The following is a 20,854-nucleotide window of genomic DNA, read 5'->3' as shown; positions in this document are numbered from 1 at the left end:
TAGACACACAAGTAAGTGTACGCGTGAATAGTTCGACATTAAAACAGGAGCGCTGATCTGAAGTATGTATTGTTGACCAACATGTGTGTTTTAATGACTTGTGTGCGATTTATAAACAAATTCGCCTCATACGCTCAACCGCTAATCGCGCTCAGTGGCGCTGCGGCGTGTGACGTCAGCACACGGTGACATGTAGCTCAACACAACTACGACGTGTGAGTGCGTGATCGTGACGTCACAGAACACCGTGCTTCCTCCAGGACATTCAATTAGCCACATCTGTGTATGTAAGTGAATTGCGATCGACGACAAATACCGATACACATTGAACACAATCAACGCTTGTGTCGCAACTAAATACAATGCAAATGACTATGCTATTCATTGTTGTTGCTTTGTACTTGTAGATCTTGCGCCAAACTAAACGATTACTTATATTTATATATGCAGCTTGTCATCTTGTGCTTTTCAAAGATTAATAAGCATGACGTGTCGTATATTGTGTCTATTGTTATAACAGTATTTAATATTGGCTAAGTCGGCAGCAAAACTGCAATGTTGGATACATGGTGAAGTGTGACGCGCGCTGCGTGTGACGTCATGTGTTGTCATGTGACGTCATGTGTTCAACACTAACGTGTTTACATGTCACCGCGGCGTGGGTGGCGCGCTGCATCGCGCATTGTGCACTTACACTGTTCTCAACTGAGTTCAGTGTTCGCAACCAACTGCTGTTAAACTCACACACGTATCACATTTCACAAAGTTAGTATTAAGTGTGTTTACCCGCTGAGTCGTATAGCACATATTGTAAGTACAATAAATTATGTTTAAGAAATCTGTACAGATAGTGTGAAAGTTTCTCTTAGATAAATAACAATAAGTAATACAATGTGTGTGTAAAAACTGCAATACAGCATATCATTTAGCATGTAATTTAAATTATCAAATGAGTTGAGTTATTACCAACAGACGAAAGTATCAACACAAATTACGTATTTAAATGGAGTGAAATGCTTCAATTGCAAGCTGATAGAAGCAGAGAGCTTTATTATCGGTCGCCTCATAGTACTTCTCGGGAGTTTGGTCTCACCACCACTAAGTGCTCGTTAGACAGAGTGCCGTAAACTATGAAACACCTTAATCCTTGATCCCTCGCTGCGTACATATTATCTAGTTCCTTAAACATTTTAATAAAGCTAACTGTGGCTTAACCTGTCGTGATATACGATGCCTGGAAAGCAGTGGCGGGTGAAACGCGCTGATATTCACGACACGACACAGTATAGTTTAGAGACGGTACGTTTTGTGTGAGGCGACGCGAGGCGACGCGAGGCGACGCGCTCATTAAGAGACCGCGACCGCTAAGTAACAGTCAAGGATAGTCGTCATTACGACACAAATTGCTAGCGAAACGACATATGACCCCTCTGCGGCCGCCAACCAGACACGTTACAGGGGAAATGGAAAAGTTAAGGAGTGTGCACTACACGAGACAGAATTTATCACGTTATGGAACTTGGAAAAACTATTACAGTCGCCGAGTGCGGCGGTGCAAAACTCATCGTCCGCCGACGGAAAGTAGGCCAGCGGCGAGCACCCGCCACCGTGCGGGGTCCGCCGCGTCTCGCCGAGCGCCGCCGAGCGCCGACCACTGGATTAAGTGAATTCGTTAAACATTTCTTGAGAAGTGTGTTACGTCGCAGCGACGCGCGACGGCTCAAAGCAATTATTTGTACCCTGATAATTACTACCTTTCTAAGAAACATTCTGATTTTAATTAAAAATACCCTCGAATTCAAATTAACGCCGAATTTTGAACCAAATATTTTCCGATTTGTTTAGGAGTAGTAATTTACAAGTTCCGAAATTTTGGGTCGCCATTCCAATTTCTGGGAAGGTTGATAAAAATGTCAGGTATATATTAAAGCAGCGGCGCGCGACCGACAAGAAGCTTATAATTCGTGGAGGCTCGCGCTCGACCTTGTTTAATTAATAATAATTAATTAAAATTACACGTAGAGTGTGGCGCGCGGCTATATACTGTTGTAGGGGCTGCTAACATTCTGACCGCTATTTGTGAAGTATAAATAATGCTCAGTTTAGTACGGACAAGAAACTGACACTCGGCTCGCGTGGTGTGAGGTGGCGGAGGGCGGGGCCGGAGTCGGATGGATTACATATTTTCTCAATTATGTGAAGAGTTCCTCGCGCACTCCCAAAGCCACTTAAATGTTTGCCGCGATTCACAACAAGCAACAACAACACAGATATCGTAACGTAATAATATTACAGTGAGGCAAAATTGCGTGCATTAGTATTCCAATCGATTCTCGTCGATAATATTATAAGTACTTAGTAAATGTCTCGCATCAGTCTGCTTTGTAGTTTGCCGAGACGATTGCATATTATTTCCTTGAGACTACGAGTGGAAAATGATTTAAAATTATGATTATGAGAAAGTTGTGGTTCACTCCGTAGTAAACGTCTTGAAAGCGTTGACTGCCGCTATGGTGCGGTAAGTAGTGTAATGTGTATCCGACTGCTGCCCACGGGGTCCCGGGTTCCATCCCCAGGTCGCACAACGCTACGCACTGCTATTTTTAATTTCTAATTAATACCTGTTTAATTAGTTTCGATAGTCATTCGGATTTGGTAACATGCCCGTAATATAGCAATAGACTCGCACCCTGTTACATGGAACTAACATTTATTTATAATATACATAAAATCTAGCGGACCTGCGCAGCTCCGCTCACACTTTCTTGTTTTGATTTAATTCCGAGCATTATAATTTTTAATCACCTTCTCTGAACTTCCACAAATAATTCGAGACCAAAATTAGCCATATCGATCCAGCCGTTCTCGAGTTTTAGCGAGACTAACGACCAGCAATTCATTTTATATAATGTATAGATATAGATAGATTGTAAAATAATAATTACATGGTTTAGAAAACAATCTAACGTATGTTCTTGACGTTAACGAATTTTCGTATTAATATATATATAATATTTAAATACACATTGTCCTTAATATTGATTACATTAAGGCCCATGTAAATGTCAGCGTGGCGCGTGGGAGTAAATTGAACGCTTCGTAAATATTGTTGCGAGCTGGCGAGCGGTGGTGGTAGTGCGTGCAGCGTGAGACTGCGCGCGCGTGGTTGTCACTGTGTGTCAGTCGACACGCGTGGCACGTGTACAGCCTTCAGCTGTCGCCGCGACACGTCGCTCTTCACTACAATAAAGTCGTGCTTGTTCATATAATAATATAAAAGTTCTTCTTTGCATAAAATCACGATTGTTCTTCCGAAGCGGTTTTTGGGGGAATTTCCTCAGTTTAGGTACCAACTTTTACCCAAGTCCGTTTTCCGTTTCAGTTCTACGTATCACAGTTCAAGCCTGTTGGCGTTTACGGGACACATAAGCAATATCTGACGGCTACTGAAAATCTTCTTGTAGAATAAAATAAATAGAGACTTTGTACGTCGGACTTTTGACAGTTCTGGTATAAACCTCTTTAACGTATGTCATATAAATGCGCAAAGCGTCCCTAGCCATTATAATGACCTGCAGGAGGCATTCGCTGATGCTGACGTTCATGCCGTCCTGATTTCAGAGACGTGGCTCAAACCTCATCTACCCTCAACTTCTTACCCCTCCCTGGATTCATTCTTATCCGTAATGATCGGATAGACAGGAGAGGGGGTGGCGTCGCTATCTATCTCAGAAGTGACCTCTCTTACCATATTGTAGCTTCCTCCTGTCCTAACTACTCCGCTTCCGCCGAATTTCTCTTCCTAGAGGTTTGGGTCAAAGGAGCCAACATTCTTCTCGGCGTTGTTTACTGTCCCCCATCCATTGATTACTTCTCCAGTATTGAACTGGTACTGGAATCTTTAGGGTCTGCTTACTCACATCACATCATCATGGGCGATCTCAACACCAATCTCCTTTCTCCCAGCTCACTCCGTTCCTGTAAACTCCTAGACATCATTGAGTCCGCCAGTCTACATGTCCTACCACTAAATGCCACTCATCACAACACCGAAGGCGATGATACTTGGTTGGACCTAATGATCACGTCTGCTCCCACCCTTGTCTCATTTTTAGGTCAATGCCCTGCTCCTGGTTTCTCTCATCACGACCTAATATATCTGTCCTACACCCTTAAACCTCCCAAATCCCCTCCCAAGGTTCTGTACAGGCGCTGTTTTGGGCGTATGGATGTAGGTAAATTGTGTAAGGACGCTGCTGCCGTCGAGTGGGAGCAGCTAACGTCAGCCCCTACGATTGACGATAAAATCGAAATTTTTAACACTGCTGTCACTAGGCTGTATGACGTCCACGCGCCAATCAGAAGAGTGAGACGGAAACGACCGCCTGCTCCCTGGATGACTGAGGGAGTTCGCATTGCCATGAGACGTAGGGATAGGGCATTTGCAAAGTTCCGTAGGGACCGCTGTGACGACAACTGGGTTCAGTTCAAAGTTGCAAGGAATCGATGCAATCAGATGGTACGCAACGCTAAACGCCGACACATTCTAAGTAATCTTTCTTCCTCTTCCCCGGCCGATATCTGGAGGTTCCTAGGGACCCTGGGTATCGGCAAAGACCGAAGTAACGTCCCACAGTGCACGGTTGGTTTGGATGACATTAACATTCATTTCACTTCTACCGTACCTTTAGATCACCAAACCACGTGCAACACTGTCAGTTCCGTTAATAATTTACCTCGACACAACTATGATCCCTTCTGTTTTGCCCCAGTAACACCGGAAGATATTAAGAAGGTAATCCTCTCAATTAAGTCCAATGCAGTAGGCGCTGACGACGTCAGTCGTCATATGATCGTCACAGTATTGGATCACCTACTCCCCGCCATTTCCCATATCATAAATTTCTCCCTTACCTCCGGTTCTTTCCCTTCTCTGTGGCGCAAAGCCTACATTATCCCGTTACCTAAAATCCCAAATCCATCGAGTCCAGCTCACTTCCGACCCTTATTGATTCTCCCTTTCCTCTCCAAGGTGCTTGAGGCCTGTGTGCACAAGCAATTAACACAGTTTGTGTTAAACAACAACCTGCTTAACCCACTTCAATCTGGGTTCAGACCAGGTCACAGCACTACATCCGCACTCCTTAAAGTGACTGGCGATATAAGGGCGGGCATGGAGGACACTAAAGTCACCGTGGTGGCTTTGGTTGATTTCTCGAACGCCTTCAATACCGTCAGTCATGATATCCTTCTTTCCATCCTTCGTCACCTGAATATATCTTCTGGTGCACTGAATTGGTTTTCCTCATATCTTAAAGGACGCCAACAGTCGGTTCACATCGGTGACTTATCAGCGAGCTGGCGTGAACTCGATTCTGGCGTCCCACAAGGCGGCATCCTCTCTCCGTTATTGTTTTCTATTTTCATCAATCTCCTAACCGAAAATCTTCAGGGTGCGTATCATCTGTACGCTGATGACTTGCAACTCTACGCGCAAGGAACAGTGGAAGGGATAGCATCAGTTGTCGGCATGATCAACAGTGACCTTGAGCACATTAAGTGTTGGTCTAGGAAGTTCGGGTTGGCTGTTAACCCTGACAAATGTCAGGCTATAGTCGTAGGCAGTCATCGCAGCATCAGTAGGCTAGGTCACGTATCAGTACCACCGGTAGTATTTGATGGCTCAATAATAGAACTGACCCCTACTGTGAAAGATCTTGGCCTTTACTTGGACTCAACTCTGAGCTGGACTGCTCAAGTATCTAACGTTTGCAAGAGGGTCACTGGTATACTGCGGGCTCTGTATCGTCTCAAAAACTTTCTCCCATCCACGACTAAAGCAATGCTTGTGCAGACCTTAATCTTTCCACTGATTGACTATGGTGATGTATGTTACTTCGACCTGAATGCAGATCTCCTCAATAAACTTGACCGCCTTCTCAACAACTGCATTCGATTCATCTTCAACCTCCGCAAGTATGATCATATATCTACATATCGCTCCCAGCTTAGGTGGCTGCCCATTCGTGAGCGACGTAATTTACGTGCACTCACGACTCTCTTCTCTTTCCTTACTTCTTCTACTCCCCCAGCCTACCTAACTCCTTACTTTCAATATCTGTGTGATAATCACAACCGTAACCTTCGTTCCTCTAATAATCTTCTTCTTCTCTGCCCTTCACACACTTCTGGGTTTGTCAACTCTTCTTTTCCTGTCCAATCTGTCTTATTGTGGAACGCGCTCCCTCTTGAAATCAGGATGTCCACTAACCGTCTTACGTTTAAGAGCAAAGTTCGGGATCTCTTGTTAAAACAAGTTGCAGAAACTTCACACTTATCATAGTTTGTATTTATGAATTATATATATATATATATATATATATATTATTTATATATAATATATATATATAAAAACATACTATAAACTATTTTTAGTTTATATATATATAATATATATATATAAAAACATACTATAAACTAAATATAATATTTATAAGTATTATATTTAGTTTATAGTATGTTTTTAATATCGTCTATTTAGATAATATATTGATTTATTCGTATTTAATATTTTATCATTATTAATAATTATGTATGTATATACTTATCCATATTTATGTACACTCACATGAACCATTGTTATTTATTTGTAAACCTCTTTCTCAAATTAATTTTCCTCTTTTGTTATTTAAGCACCTACTTCATTTAATCTCTGCATCACCCCAAGGTAGACTGGAAGAAAATGCCTTTGGCATTAAGTCCGCCTTTATACAATTTATGTATAAGAAGTTTAAATAAATAAATAAATAAATAAACCAATAACATTGAGCTCGCATCGAGAGCCTAGTCATTTACGATCAGGATGTTGTATTTCAGTTCTGAACTCAAATAACTGATCGACAAACATTGACAAAGGATATTGTCGATTCCTTGAAACGCAAAATTATTTGTGAAGCTAATCGTACAAACATGAAACTTAAACATCTGCGTTGTTCATATAAATGTTTGTTACAACTGAATGTGATTGAAGTATAAATATAAAGAGTAAAAATAAAATGTAACGATTTATGTTATTTTAATACCCTTTGTGAGTTCAACTAAAAATATCATATACCTACATGATTACGAGTAAGAGTATGCCGCACTCAATTCTAGTTTCGTTTGAGGTCAGTCAACATAAAATGTGGCACACTACCTCACACTACAACACTCGGTACAGCCATCAGCGTACATATTGTTAGTTTAGTGGTTATGGAGTCAAGTATATCTGCGCTACGACCCATATTTAATCTAAATTATTGTTAAAAGTGCAATAAAACCGACACAATGGGCACAAATGTGTTATCTTGCCAAGCAACCAGGCTCAATGATGCAGAGCGCAACTATAACATACGCGTGCCTGCTAATAATGTTACATGTCAGTACGTTATAGCCGAGTGGTATAAGTGGATAACTCCCACGCAAGTGTTCACAGGTTCGAACCTGAGAACAATGACTTTTCGAAGTTATGTGTGTATTAGAAATAATTATCATATGCTCCAACGGTGAAGGAAAACATCGTGATGAAACCTTGCATACCTACAATTTGTTGAATACATTTATTGAGGGCATGCAAAGTCCCCAACCCGCACTTGGCCAGCGTGGTGGACTCAAGGCCTGACTCCTCCCTCATTACGAGAGGAGACGCTTGCCCAGCAGTGGGAGATTAATGGGTTAAATAAATTTATTTTTTATTTATATACATCGCGAGCTAGGAAGGTCGCCTTGTTTGTTGACGTGATTCAAACTGACAACTGCACTTCAAATTGTGATAATTTGCAAGAGATGATACAAAAACTGTCAAAAGACAAAAGTATTTCTTTATTTTCGCTATTTATGCTTAATTTAACTCACTATTCGTTTTCCGATCGGTGAGTTCAACAGTATTTGAACAACTTGTGTGAATATACAGCTATATTTATTTATTTATTTATTTATTTATTTTAAACTTCATATACATGTGTATATAGGCGGACTTAATACCAAAGGCATTATCTACCAGTCTACCTTAGGGTGATGCAGAGATTGAAAGAAGTAGGTGTTTAAAAAAAATAAAAATAAAGGACGTTAAGAACCAGGTTTACCAATAAATAAAAATAAGGTCATGTATGTATGTGTACTTAAATATAGATAGGTGTGATAGATTAAGTGAGAACACAACACAGTATCGTTGTCGAGCTCTCTCTCGAGGGTTCTCATGCAGTTAACCAAGTATGGCAGAGTGACAACTAATTGGAGTTAGCGTCGAGTACGTGCGGCTCACTTCACATGCGGCCGTGCACCGAGTGTGCAGCGAGCGTGCAGCCAGTGTCCGACACACAACACACAAGACACACAACACACACACAACGCACGACACGACGGTGCGGTGAGATCACGTTGTCGTCGTGAGAGCGAGGACACCGCCGACATACACACGAGTTGCGAGGACATTGTGTGCGACACTCGTGCACCGGAGAGAGCACGCGACATCACACTCACTAATCAAGTACGGATGTCCGACACCTGTCTATTGTCGCTGCATTCGATATAGACAACATTTGCTCTCACTGTTAGTCGAGTTACTTATTAATCAGTTATACCAATATCTTGATCAGTTAAATACAGTTATAGAAGGTCATTGTCTAAATAATTCATGGTTCCACGAATATATTACATAGGCATTGACTGCCTGTGTGACGCGGTCGGTAGTGGATGCGACTGCCGCGGAAGAGATCTCGGCTTCGAATACCGGGTCGGGATTCTGAGATTTCTGTTAAAAAAATTCTCAGACCTTGCCCGGAGTTAGAAAATTTAGGTCGCACACCTCCGTGCGTTATATAGAGCAAATATGCGTAGTGCGCGACCTTAACATAGTAGCTATCGCAGTGTTTTCGATGCGGTTCATGGGGCCATTTTCACGAGTCCTTATTTGATTTAAAACTGTGTTACTCATCTTTTACTAAGCGTACGGTTATAGAGTCAAAAGCCTGCTTCACACATACTCTCTTCGGCATTAATCGGCGCAGCCGGGCGGTAGTACCGAGTATCTGTAGACGAACGTTCGGGAAAATGTGACTCTACATCGCTGTGCTTGAATGAAAATGAATGGTCCGAAGGAACTACCCTATCGGTACAAGCCGAACAAGTGCAGTAATAGCTTCGGTCAGTTTTGTTGTTTGATAAATACTGACGAACCGACCGTGCCGACCCGAATATGTGTGCAGCAAGCCTAAGAGGGCAATAGAAACATTTGGCTGTGTGCCGACTCGTGCAGATATTGAAGGCTCCATGTCGTATATCCAAGGAGTATATCGCGCAGGTCATCGCACAGATAACACATAGTTTACGAGATTGCCTCACTGAGAGTCACGGCCGCCGCTCAGCGCCGACCATACTATGTTCATAAACTGTGACTTGATAACACGATAAAGAAAATTGTTTCCTTTCTATCAGTGTGAGTCAAATAGTATAATATCCTGTTATTGCGTAGCTAAGGTTTATAAATGAGCTTTTTGTACGGTTGAACTTGAAATAATATATAAATACTTCTACATATTATCATAAAGATTTGGATAATCCACAGGTGCATGCAGCTGACACTTAGGTTTCGAGCTGTTTCCTGCTCACGTTCGCCAATGAACACGTACTTATCATAGAAACATGATGATATTTTTACAGAATATTTATAAATACATCTATTCTTGCCGCAAAAGGGTTAAGTGTATATTTATGGAGGAAGGTTATTTTGAAAAAGCGCTCAGCTCGCAAGCCGAACGAGTTTAAATAGTATTCCGCATGAGTGAGCCCTCGGGCAACTCTATGTATATGAACCATACTGTTGGTAGCGAGTCAATTTTACATTCAAAAGATTTTTTTATGTTGCTGCAGATAGTGAATGAGCTACCGAATAGCGCTTTGAATGGCAAATAACATTCAGACAAATATCTGACGAAATAAGTTTTTTTGCGAGACCAGATTCTGTTCGTCACGAGAAACTAATAATGAATATAAATAACGCACGGTGAATGATCCCAAGATTAACTGCAAGCGTGTCCTATAAACACCTTCTAGTTACAACAGTACACGTCCCAACTAGCACACAAGCTGCTTATACAGTCGTTATACAGCCTGATAGTTGCATAAGAGTCGTTCAAATGCTGTACAATTCTCTATAAGTTGTATACTAGCTATTTAAAAAACCCTTTAACAGCTAGGCGGGACAGTAGCCGTTTAGTAGGAAACTAATGACTTATAGTGATATATGAGCATGTAATTGCATCGCTAGACAGCCTAGGGAAGTATAACTGAGTTAATGGAATCTTCTATAACACCGTTAACTGTATAAGGGGACTTTAGGAGATAAAGGAGTTTAAACGGAGTTATGCGTTGCGCTTATAGCGCTCAAGAGCGTAAATAAGCTTTTTGTAATGCCTTAGGTTCTATAACAGATTTTTTTAGGGCTAGTGTATTACTCATCTATAAAAGAGTTGCGTAGGTCTTTTAGCGCCTTGAGCGTTATATCAGATATTTATATGGCTTCTGTACGGCAAATAGATGTATAAGGTATCATTCGAAACATTTTTACAGCCATGGGGATTACAAAATTATGTTAAGCACCTAAAGCGCTATAACCGAGTAATATACCTTTATACTAAAGCTTAAAATTATTATCATAATATATTTACATAGGTGCAGTGGTGGTTCAGTCTGTCAACTGTTTTTAAAGAAAAAATAAAATAAAATAAAATAAAATAAAATAAAATAAAATAAAATAAAATAAAATAAAATAAAATAAAATAAAATAAAATAAAATAAAATAAAATAAAATAAAATAAAATAAAATAAAATAAAATAAAATAAAATAAAATAAAATAAAATAAAATAAAATAAAATAAAATAAAATAAAATAAAATAAAATAAAATAAAATAAAATAAAATAAAATAAAATAAAATAAAATAAAATAAAATAAAATAAAATAAAATAAAATAAAATAAAATAAAATAAAATAAAATAAAATAAAATAAAATAAAATAAAAAAGATTTTCAAACTATTTTAATATTCAACGACTGACCCCTAAAAGTACGAGTAAAATGCTGGTGTGCGACCAAAACAGTTAGAGCAGATGTAACCAACTCTGAGAGCTGCTTGATCGAGACGCCATTATAGCATTTGGTAAACATATTTTTTGAGGTTATTACGATCTTTTGAAGATCATATAAATCTATAGCCTGGTAACGTTAACATAATTAAAATCATTTTTTATTACCTATAACCCTAATTAAATTATCTGTAACCCTCAAAGTCTTATTTATGTTCAAAATACAATTTCCAAATCCACATATCTATATAATTTTTGCACTTAAAACTGAATATTTTGAGGGCGCATGAAAATATTGACGATAATATACATATATATTGACAGCAAACTTGAACTCGCACTTTCATATCACGTACACAAAGAAATAAAAGCGATAGACTACTTGTTATTTTAATAATCCAATCCGTAAAAATAAAATGTCTCCTCATTTGTCACTGATGATTCATTTTAAAAAAATATATTTAGTTTACACCATAATAAACCGACTATATTACTAATTTAGAGCGTTAGCATTTATAACCGTTACACAGTAGCGCTAAAATAAGGTAAAGGCGCTACAAGAGCTTTTTCGAACGCTCGTGGCGCTAACCACCTCTGTACAACAGCTGGTAAGCGCCACGAAGCTGCGAAAAAGCTCTTGTAGCGCGATTATACCACCTTCATCTTATTTTAGCGCTTCTGTATTACTACTATACTACGTACTATTATAATTACTATTTACGACCACTGTAGATCCAATGTCGAGCTATAAGCTGGACAGTATGGGCCTATTTGACGCTACAAGAGATCTGTAGCCGCTTATAGAACCACTATACTTCTTACTAAGGAGCCTAAGGCGTTATAAAAATCCTTTAACCGGCCATTGTACAGCTTGTTATAGCGCTTGTGTGCTAGTTGGGGTGCCTAGATACCTTAATGAAAGTAATGTTTTATGTTTTAAAGTAACATAAAGAAGTTGCTATTGCAAAGCGAAGTATGCAATTTAGCCGCGCGATGAAAGTAAGAAGCGAGTCCCGCCGGTGGCACTGCAGCGCTGCAACGAACTCGTCACACAGTCGCTAGTCGCCACAAATTGTTCAATCCAACTTGAAGTGAAGCGAACACGGCACACATGTGCTACTTCCACCCACGACACACTCGCTTTACTTCACCACTGCGGCCGGACTTTGAATTGAAACTTATGAACTACTACGTTTCACCCCAGAGCATACATTTGCTTAGAAAAGTAGAGCATGGCTTCGTCTATCATACTGTTAGCGATTTCATAGATACAGTTCAGTACCAAGAGAGAGGGAGAGCTAGAAATCAATTTACTATAGTGTCACGTTTGAATTAAGAAGTTATTTTGTATAGAAATATTTAGTTTGCTCGGGAGTAAACGCTCAAACACCAATATAAGTTTTTAACTGAAACACGGTATCCGTCGCTTTGAAATACTGATAAAACTGGTAGACAAATAGACAGAAGTGAGCCTGTTGTAACATATGCACTCACACAAACATACTCGGACGGACACAGATACGTACAGTAAATTGGAATTTCACGTTAAAAAACGTAATAGAAATACGGCAGTGCCTGTATCAGTCTGTGCGCTTCAAGAGTTGTCAACGATGAATGCTAAAACGTACGGAATATTAGTGTGTTTGTTCGCGTCACTTTGATGTACTCGGAGCATTGAGTGAATGCAACATAAAACACGTCGCCGTTGAAGCAGCAATAGTGCTTTGTTGTTTATTGTTCCGGAATAACATCGAAAAGAAGAACATTTATGGAGCAACATCGGAAAGCGGAACATTAAGCGTTTGTTTGATGGTCTGTCCTTGCGTAATAGTGTCATGGGTGATTTACTTCCAATGCGTTTGTCGCTGAAATATTAAAGACGCACATAATATTGAGAGCGGAGCCGCGCGCTGTTGCAATTACTCTCTGGTTGTATTTAAGATCCTTTCTTTTTTCTTCTGCTACTTACTCGTTTGAGTCTCGGAAATATCCTCAAATATTAGCATATTGATAAAGTTATTGAAATTATAGACAAGTGGGATGGTTACGTTTACATGAAGTTGGTACGTAGAACAAAATGATATTTTTTAAAATGAGAATCATCTGTCAGCGAACGTGAGTGAGACCTGTATGAGTATCTCGTCGCGGTAGAGCCCCCAGCAGTCGGCGTACACGAGCAGGCGCAGGTCGACGTGCGCGCGCGCCGCCAGCACGCCGCGCGCCGGCGCGCACCACAGCGCCACGCCCGGCGCCGCCACGCCGCACGACACCGCGTCTGCTCAACACAACACCACCGCATCAAAACTACACTCTACTCTATAATCTACGTAGTTTACTTAATCAAGAAAACACTTTCTTTCTGCCATCGCCGAAACGTTTCGTGAAAATCCATTCTTGAATATTACAAATATTGTATTTTATATACTAGCGAACTGGCCTGAATTCCTACGGGTACAATATTAACGTATTGATCCCATTACCGTGGGAATTTTGATCCTGTAAAAATCTTGTCCTGACAGTTACGGGCATTTAAAAAAAAGAATTATCCAATTTGGTTAAGTTGTTAAAAACTTATTCGCGTATGAACATTTCAGTGGTTCATTTATATTTATATGTCATTTTTGTCACTTTTATTTTATTCACGTGCTAACAATTTTGCCCGGAGTCATCACATTTATTTAATTCCAAGTCACACGAAAGTTATAAAAGTAAAAATAAACCAGCTCTCAAATTGATGAACGACGTCGCGGCGTCTGCTTTCAAAGAAACTGCAACTGTATAGAAACAGTCGGCGAACACATAACAGTCGCGAGCGAGGGTCGACTCGAGCGCTTGAAGCCTCTACAGAGCCTTCAAATATAACACCGTGGCTCCTCGCCCCGCTCCTCTCCCTACCCCCGCGCCTCGGGCTTGCCTCGGGGCTCAAATTAAATAAAAAAGTTTACGAGAGCCTCTAATCCACCGGAGGGTCTGTAGGAAGGGTCAACAAAGATGCATCCCGTAAACAAACCGACGCTAATTACATTATTAGATACAAAGCACCGTCTCGTTACAAGCTTTTATCTTGCTACTTTGATGTGTTGTTTAAATCTGTTTAATCCTTTGACCCGATTACGTTGCGAACTGGCTGAATAATTCATGTTTGATATATAATATGTAAATTCAGTGAGTATGCGCTCTGATAGCACGTGATGGCGCTCTGATGGCACGAGGGAGAGTGACTTGCATACGAGTTAGTACGAGTCAGTACGAGTCAGTAGTAGTAGCAAACGAGTGCTCAATATTGATGAGATGACCTCGTTTTTGTCCGTTTTATTTGGAACTACATATTGCTGGAAAACTCGTCGACAAACAATTTCAACATACGATATAACGAACATACGGCATATAACGATTTTTGAATGTACGAAACGAAAGTCCATTTCTCTAGTGCACACTACCAGATGACTTTTGTAGTGTAACCCCTGATTGTAGAATATTTACCTATCTGTAACCATCTATTTGATATCATGGTTTCCGAGTTGAAAGGTACATCGGATCTGAGCGAGAACGTTCTTCGTGGCTTGTAAAATGTACGTTCCTATATGTGTAGAGAAAATTAAACGAATATAATAGTATTGATAGCGCAACAAACATTTAATTGATGGAGTGACTTGGTGTATGAGGTGAATGAGGTTAAAGAGCGGTCGATACTCCTTAGTAGTCCACTCAAAGATCTCCGGCTAACAAGGTTCAGTGCGGCGTCGTCCCAGTTACATCCACTTGGGCCTATAATCAAGCCGCCGAGGGCTCGTCGAGCGGCTTAACCGCTTAACCTGACGCGATTAATCCAACTGTCTTAACGATGGATTATCGATCAACTAAGTTCCACTACTCGCATTCAGCGCGTTAGCATCATCAGCACTCGCATTTATAACTTGTGAACAATACTGAGCTCTTATGTTGGACTCGATGGATGTTTCGTGTTACACAAGTACTTGAACCACGCTGTAGATAATACATGTATGTGAATTTAAAACACAATTTTATGACTGTCTCATGCTAGTAGGTTGCTTTTGTGATAAAACCTTAATTTTGACTTCTACAACGTATTATTACGAACCTTTATGATAATAATTTGTGTGGGAGCACCCAAATAAAGTGAAACATTAAAACCAAAGTTAAACTAAAGAAATTAGTATCAACGTACAGGCAGTAGGTACATCGGTTCACTTACACATCCACACACAACTGTGTGTGTGTAAGTAAACCTGAAACAGTGGTATGTGTCTAATTTACGTCAACCATTGCATTGATACAAATTTGAAATGGGCCGCACAGTTTGACAATACTTCAAATGGAAAATATTAAAAATCATTGCTTACAAAAAAATACTGCTCTCTCGTGATATCTTGCTACAAAATTAACGGGAAATATGACACTTGTGCACTAATCTCAACTATTTTTTGTACGTTCCATTGAACATAACACAGATGCTTTGTGCTACGATGTGGCTACAAAAAGAGAACACAAAAACCAATGCTACGAGCGAACGTCTACGCGCTACGAAATTTTTTCGTAGCATTAACACGACGTCACAAGTAAAATATGTTTATATGTTTACTCGACTTTAATTAAGCTTCGCGTTTGACGCAAACATTTGCAAAGCTTTTATACTGTTATTACCACTAACGAGCAAAACTGTGCTTCAAAATGAGTTTCGTTAAGATAAGCAAAAACTACAAGCTTAACATATTTTGTGCTCGCTTTAAACTTAGTAGTCGCGCTAAGTACTTAGTAGATCAGGTTACGATAATGATGACTACGATAGAAGTTGCATTACTCGACAGTAATTACATCTGAATTGAATTTAGGTTTAAACACATGGATTTGGTAAATAAAATATTGTATGATTTTAAATTTACGCAAGCGTATGGACTAAAAGTTTAATAGATGAAACATTTATATTTCGACTGAGCAGTTAAGCAATTAAACCGTGTTGTGTCGAGAGCTGTCTGGTATGTACAATGTACAAAGTCGGTACGATCGTTATAACGCGACTAATCGCTGCGGTTGACGCGGACAGTTTTATTCCGCGTGTCAAAGCGAGTGTTCAAAGCACGGATTATGACGTCACAGCTGACACAAACATGAAAAAAATAGCGACTATCAACATTATTTTGGAAGTACGTTCTCGTGGTTCACACAAATAGCACGTCGTGTTATCAGTTCTCCTGTGAAATACTCATCCGTCATTAAGTGCGCGCTGAACTTAATGATTGCAAAATGAAGTCGTATTAGCAATACACAGCATACATTTATGTATGTGCATGTATGGACGCGGCGCCATATATGAGAGGCAAGGGTATAACTCAAGGAGCACACACACAGTATTAGCACACAATTAGTGCGGCACACTGAGTGTCTCATGAAGCGAACATCTCGCCTGCTAATACGACGGAACAGTTTAAACAGCGAGCACTTGCCGCTGATGTGTTCGCGACACTGCGACACTGCAACACTGCGACACTGCCACTGCGCTCCGTGATTCATACGTGTTCTGTGTACACTGTGAGTGTGAACACTCACGAGTGCTATCTTAACTACACCATTTATAATTTTCAAGTTTAACGTACGTGCCACCTTTCTCTGAGAATACTTCTTGTGTGGAATGTATAATACTAGTAAAGTATCCCTTGGATGTGGTGGAAAGGACATTCTTACACCAAGTGTTTTTTTAAGTGCTGTTCTACTCTGAAAAGCTAATATTAATTGAACCGTTTAGATATAGTCATCAATATAATGTTTGTAATGTACCCAAAAATACATAGTGAGTTACTGGAAATATAATGTTGGTGCTGTTTTTGTATGATTCCGTGGCTCACAATACATACTTCACATATTTATGAGCCCTAAGCGTATGTTGGAGGAGTGCCAGCGGTCGCTGGGTCGGCGGCAGCGGCGCGCGCTCAGAGGCCGGCGCGAACAATACCGCGCCACACATCACACATCACACGTGAAGACGGGGGTATTACGTGTGCGCGCGACACATCGATGGTCACCGCTCGATTTACTACTATGTGGATATTTTTTTGTTCTTAAATCATAATTATCGTTTAAAAGTTCAACGTCCCAAATTCTAGGAGATAAAATATGATATGCAATAAACATTTTAACTGTTTTCTTTGCGCATGTATTTGCTCGAAATTATCTATGTCAGTAATGTCTGAAAAAGCACTATTCTTTTTTAAACAGGGACAAGTATGATGTAACGCCACATAATTCGCAATAAACATTAGTGTGAGAGCATCGTTACCGCACTTGTGCCGCATATTAGCCGTGAAAGCGTCGTATCAGCATAATGTATGAAATAACGGCGCCCGAAGTACCGATAACTACGTATTCATACACATTCAGCGAACGCAGCAATCACCTCCCGCCGCCGCCGCTCGCGCCGCCCGCGCCGCGACGAGCTTCACTGTTCCACGCTCAACGTTGTTTCAATTGAAACTAATGAATGAAGATTCATCCTCTCTTTCATAATGGATCACAGTCAAAGCTATTCAAGCCGCTTGACACTCTTTGACTTTGATTGAACAAACTTTCGGATTAAACTGTCACTGGTGTCGGGATTTCGTTTCATAACTTTAAAACTTTCACACTGCATGATTAATAACTATGAAACGCTAGCGATCATCATTTAACTAAGTTTGTCTGACGTTTTGATCGTAACTTTAGCCACCCCCGCGCCGCAATTTCTAGACACACTGAAGACTGCGCTTCAGGTCTCTTCTAATGTAACCACGGGTGACTGCACTCACACATACTCGATAGACGCTCACGCTCACGCCCACGTGGAGCACGTCAATTTAAAAGAAGTCGTAATGATAAACTAATGTTAGTGGTGTCGGCGGCAGTCGTCCCGCGAACGTGTCGCGTCGCAAGTGGTTCACATTTGAATACGGCGCACATTACGCCACTACGCCGATGAGACGCGAATACGCGATAGATTCCACGTTAACAGCTGTTAGAGTGCCGTTCACGAACTACGTACGTGGCTAATGGCATTCAAAACATTATTTGTGATTATGTGTTTTCAAAGGAACGCTGTTAGAGATATCTGCAGCGACGAGGCGAGTTTTATTTTGCATTTGAGTTGTAATGTTTAATAGTATGGAAGTGACGACGGAACTAAACGTAGTTTTTATCGCGTGAGTTTCAGCAAGAGCGCGGCGGCGGCGGTAGTAACGTCGTTATTTATTCACGCGAGGAGATGTCGTCGCGCGGTTCACTGCAGAATACACTCGCACTACTCACTACGTTCCTTAGAGCTCGTACACACGGCAATGATGGCACCACGTGTCTTTTCATATGAAAGCACGAGAATAGGTACCACAAAGTATGTGCCGCTTTTAACCTGCAATTAAAACTATTCACTTCCTTCCGATCGTCGATGTATATAGCATTCGACCTCTACGAATATTAATATTTAATCTTACGATTGTTTATCAAAAATAATAACAACTAATAACGCTCTAATCTTCCAGACGTTGTCGTTTACATAAGAGTTAGGATTTAAGAGAGCAGCTATAAATCCGTAACCACTTCTCCACATGATGACAAGTCTGCATGGATTCTTATACTGTGTGTATAACGTACATATTTATGTGTGTACGTATGTATGCTAGTGTGTGTGTGTATGCTCTAAGGAGCCGTAAAAGTGAACGAGAGCGCGTAGGTGCAGTCCGGAGTGTTTAATATTTGAAGCGATAGGCCTTTACAGTTTTGTTTACGTGTATTTTTGTCGGTTAGTGGGCAAACTAGCGCCCGAGTGGCGATAACCGTTTTACGTGATGTTCTCTACGTGAAAGTGCTCAACTAAATGCTACTTAGTGACGCTTTGACCTCGCACCAGAGAGCTGCCAGTGATATAGCTATGGGTTCTCTGATTTTTAGAAACGGGCTAGAAGATGTTACAAAAATCTAAGCAAGGGTTACTTCAAGCAAAGTGTATACGAGAATCACGTTCACTTCATTTTTTATGTTTAATAATAAGAGTGTATATTAGCCAGGATAAAAGATTATATGTAGGTTTAAATGACTACAAAGCTGATGATATATACATAGTATCATGCCTTTTCCCATAGGGGTAGGCAGAGACCAAAAACTGATACGTTGCCAACTGATGATCTCATATTAAATGATTATACAATGAATTAATCGTTTAAGTATATGCTAAATGAGAGCGGTTTCGCAATTAACTGTTACTTCGTTATAAATCGCTGTGTAAGTAAAGTGAATGTGTTGCGGTGAGCTCCCCCCCCCTCCCGCGCCGCTCCCTCCCCCGCGCCGCCCGCCGCGCGCCGCGCTCCACCGAACTTATTAATTGATTGAACCCACCTCACGCGCACGTCATGACGTCATTACGACGTACTCTCCGTTAAATCACAGTTTAAACGCAATTCATGAAAGTGTCCACTTTCATATAAACCAATGTCAATGAATGAAACAGTTTCATATAAACGATTTATTCGTGTGGGAACGTTTTATTATTGATGTAGCATATTTTGTGGAAATGGTATACGGAAAGAAGAAACGTGGAGCTGCTCGCATACCTATGTTAGCCAAAAGCAAGCCTTTATGTCTTCATATAATAATAATATTTACGTGTATTGGTAAAACAAAGTTTATAACAAGTTTGTATGAGACTCCAGTTCAGCGCTGCTAGTGTTGCGCTGCTGGAGAGCCTCGGCGAGTGTCAACAACTTGTATAAAGGAAACTGCAGACAATAGAAAAATGTTGGCAAATGTTCGCCGCCACGCGACACACTTCACTGACAACTACAATACACACCGCCGCGTTGGATGTTTGTGTGTTTGTGTGTTTATTCACGTGTATCAAGAAAATGTTTTGAACACCAAATCTCAAGAAGGAAATCACATTGATGTGGTCGTTTATCTCATTGTTTTTAATCGCACACGTCTCGAATGAATTACTCTCTGATACAGATAATAATATTAGTTAAGAGAAATCGTACGGAAGCTTGTATAATAACTCATTATTCACAATATGAATTGTGGCTTGTGTCACTCAGCACGCATTTTTGTTATCCCAAAAATCATTTAAAATAAAATTAATCACGACTTTAAAACCATTTCAGCGCGCCGTACAAATATTTGTGCTTGCACAGTACAAATGGCGCAATGTATGTATAAATCCATCCAACGTGACGTTAACTCAAACAGAAGCACACAGTAATCTGTATTTATTTTCGTAAATGCGACCAAAACATGTCCCACTCATATTGCGAATGTTGTGAGGATGGATGTATGTTTGTTTAAAAGCTACAACTAATTGTATTTTGTATACACTATATTTCGTACCAGTTATACTTATTCATACTATGTTTCATTATTATCTAGGTAATTCAACTGATGTTGGTTATGCATCGGAAAAACGAATTTTTATACTTCGCTTTTTATACCCGGGTGTAGGATGCATAAAGCAAGGTCTCTATTTGCCTTTCTCACAAGTTATATTATTTTTGAGAGGACTTTTAATTTATTTGCCTACGATATGTCATAATCAAAATAATCATATGTGGCATTGTGTAAGTGCGAGCAAGCGACTCCTATAAAATGACAATTGAATTTGAAATGGTCCGAGTGATATTAGTTCAATATGTTAGCAGAAAGTAGTGCCTACGTGGAATATACATAATATATGTATGTATGGTGAGTAACGTCCATGTGT

The 20,854-nt window shown here is 40.1% G+C and overlaps 1 protein-coding gene across 1 annotated transcript in view; it reads right to left on the bottom strand.

Annotated features, from left to right (window-relative positions):
* LOC142977675 (uncharacterized) overlaps positions 1-20,854 on the bottom strand; it is a 166,997-nt gene that overhangs the window by 13,033 nt on the left and 133,110 nt on the right. The window contains exon 26 of the mRNA XM_076121748.1: positions 13,248-13,396. Within this exon, the coding sequence (XP_075977863.1) occupies positions 13,248-13,396 (149 nt within the window). The remainder of the gene's footprint in view (positions 1-13,247; positions 13,397-20,854) is intronic.

This window comes from Anticarsia gemmatalis, chromosome 13, assembly GCF_050436995.1.
Source record: "Anticarsia gemmatalis isolate Benzon Research Colony breed Stoneville strain chromosome 13, ilAntGemm2 primary, whole genome shotgun sequence".
Taxonomy (NCBI): Eukaryota; Metazoa; Arthropoda; class Insecta; order Lepidoptera; family Erebidae; genus Anticarsia; species Anticarsia gemmatalis.
Note: the sequence above shows the minus strand (reverse complement) of the source record. Positions and strands in the feature narration are given on the sequence as shown.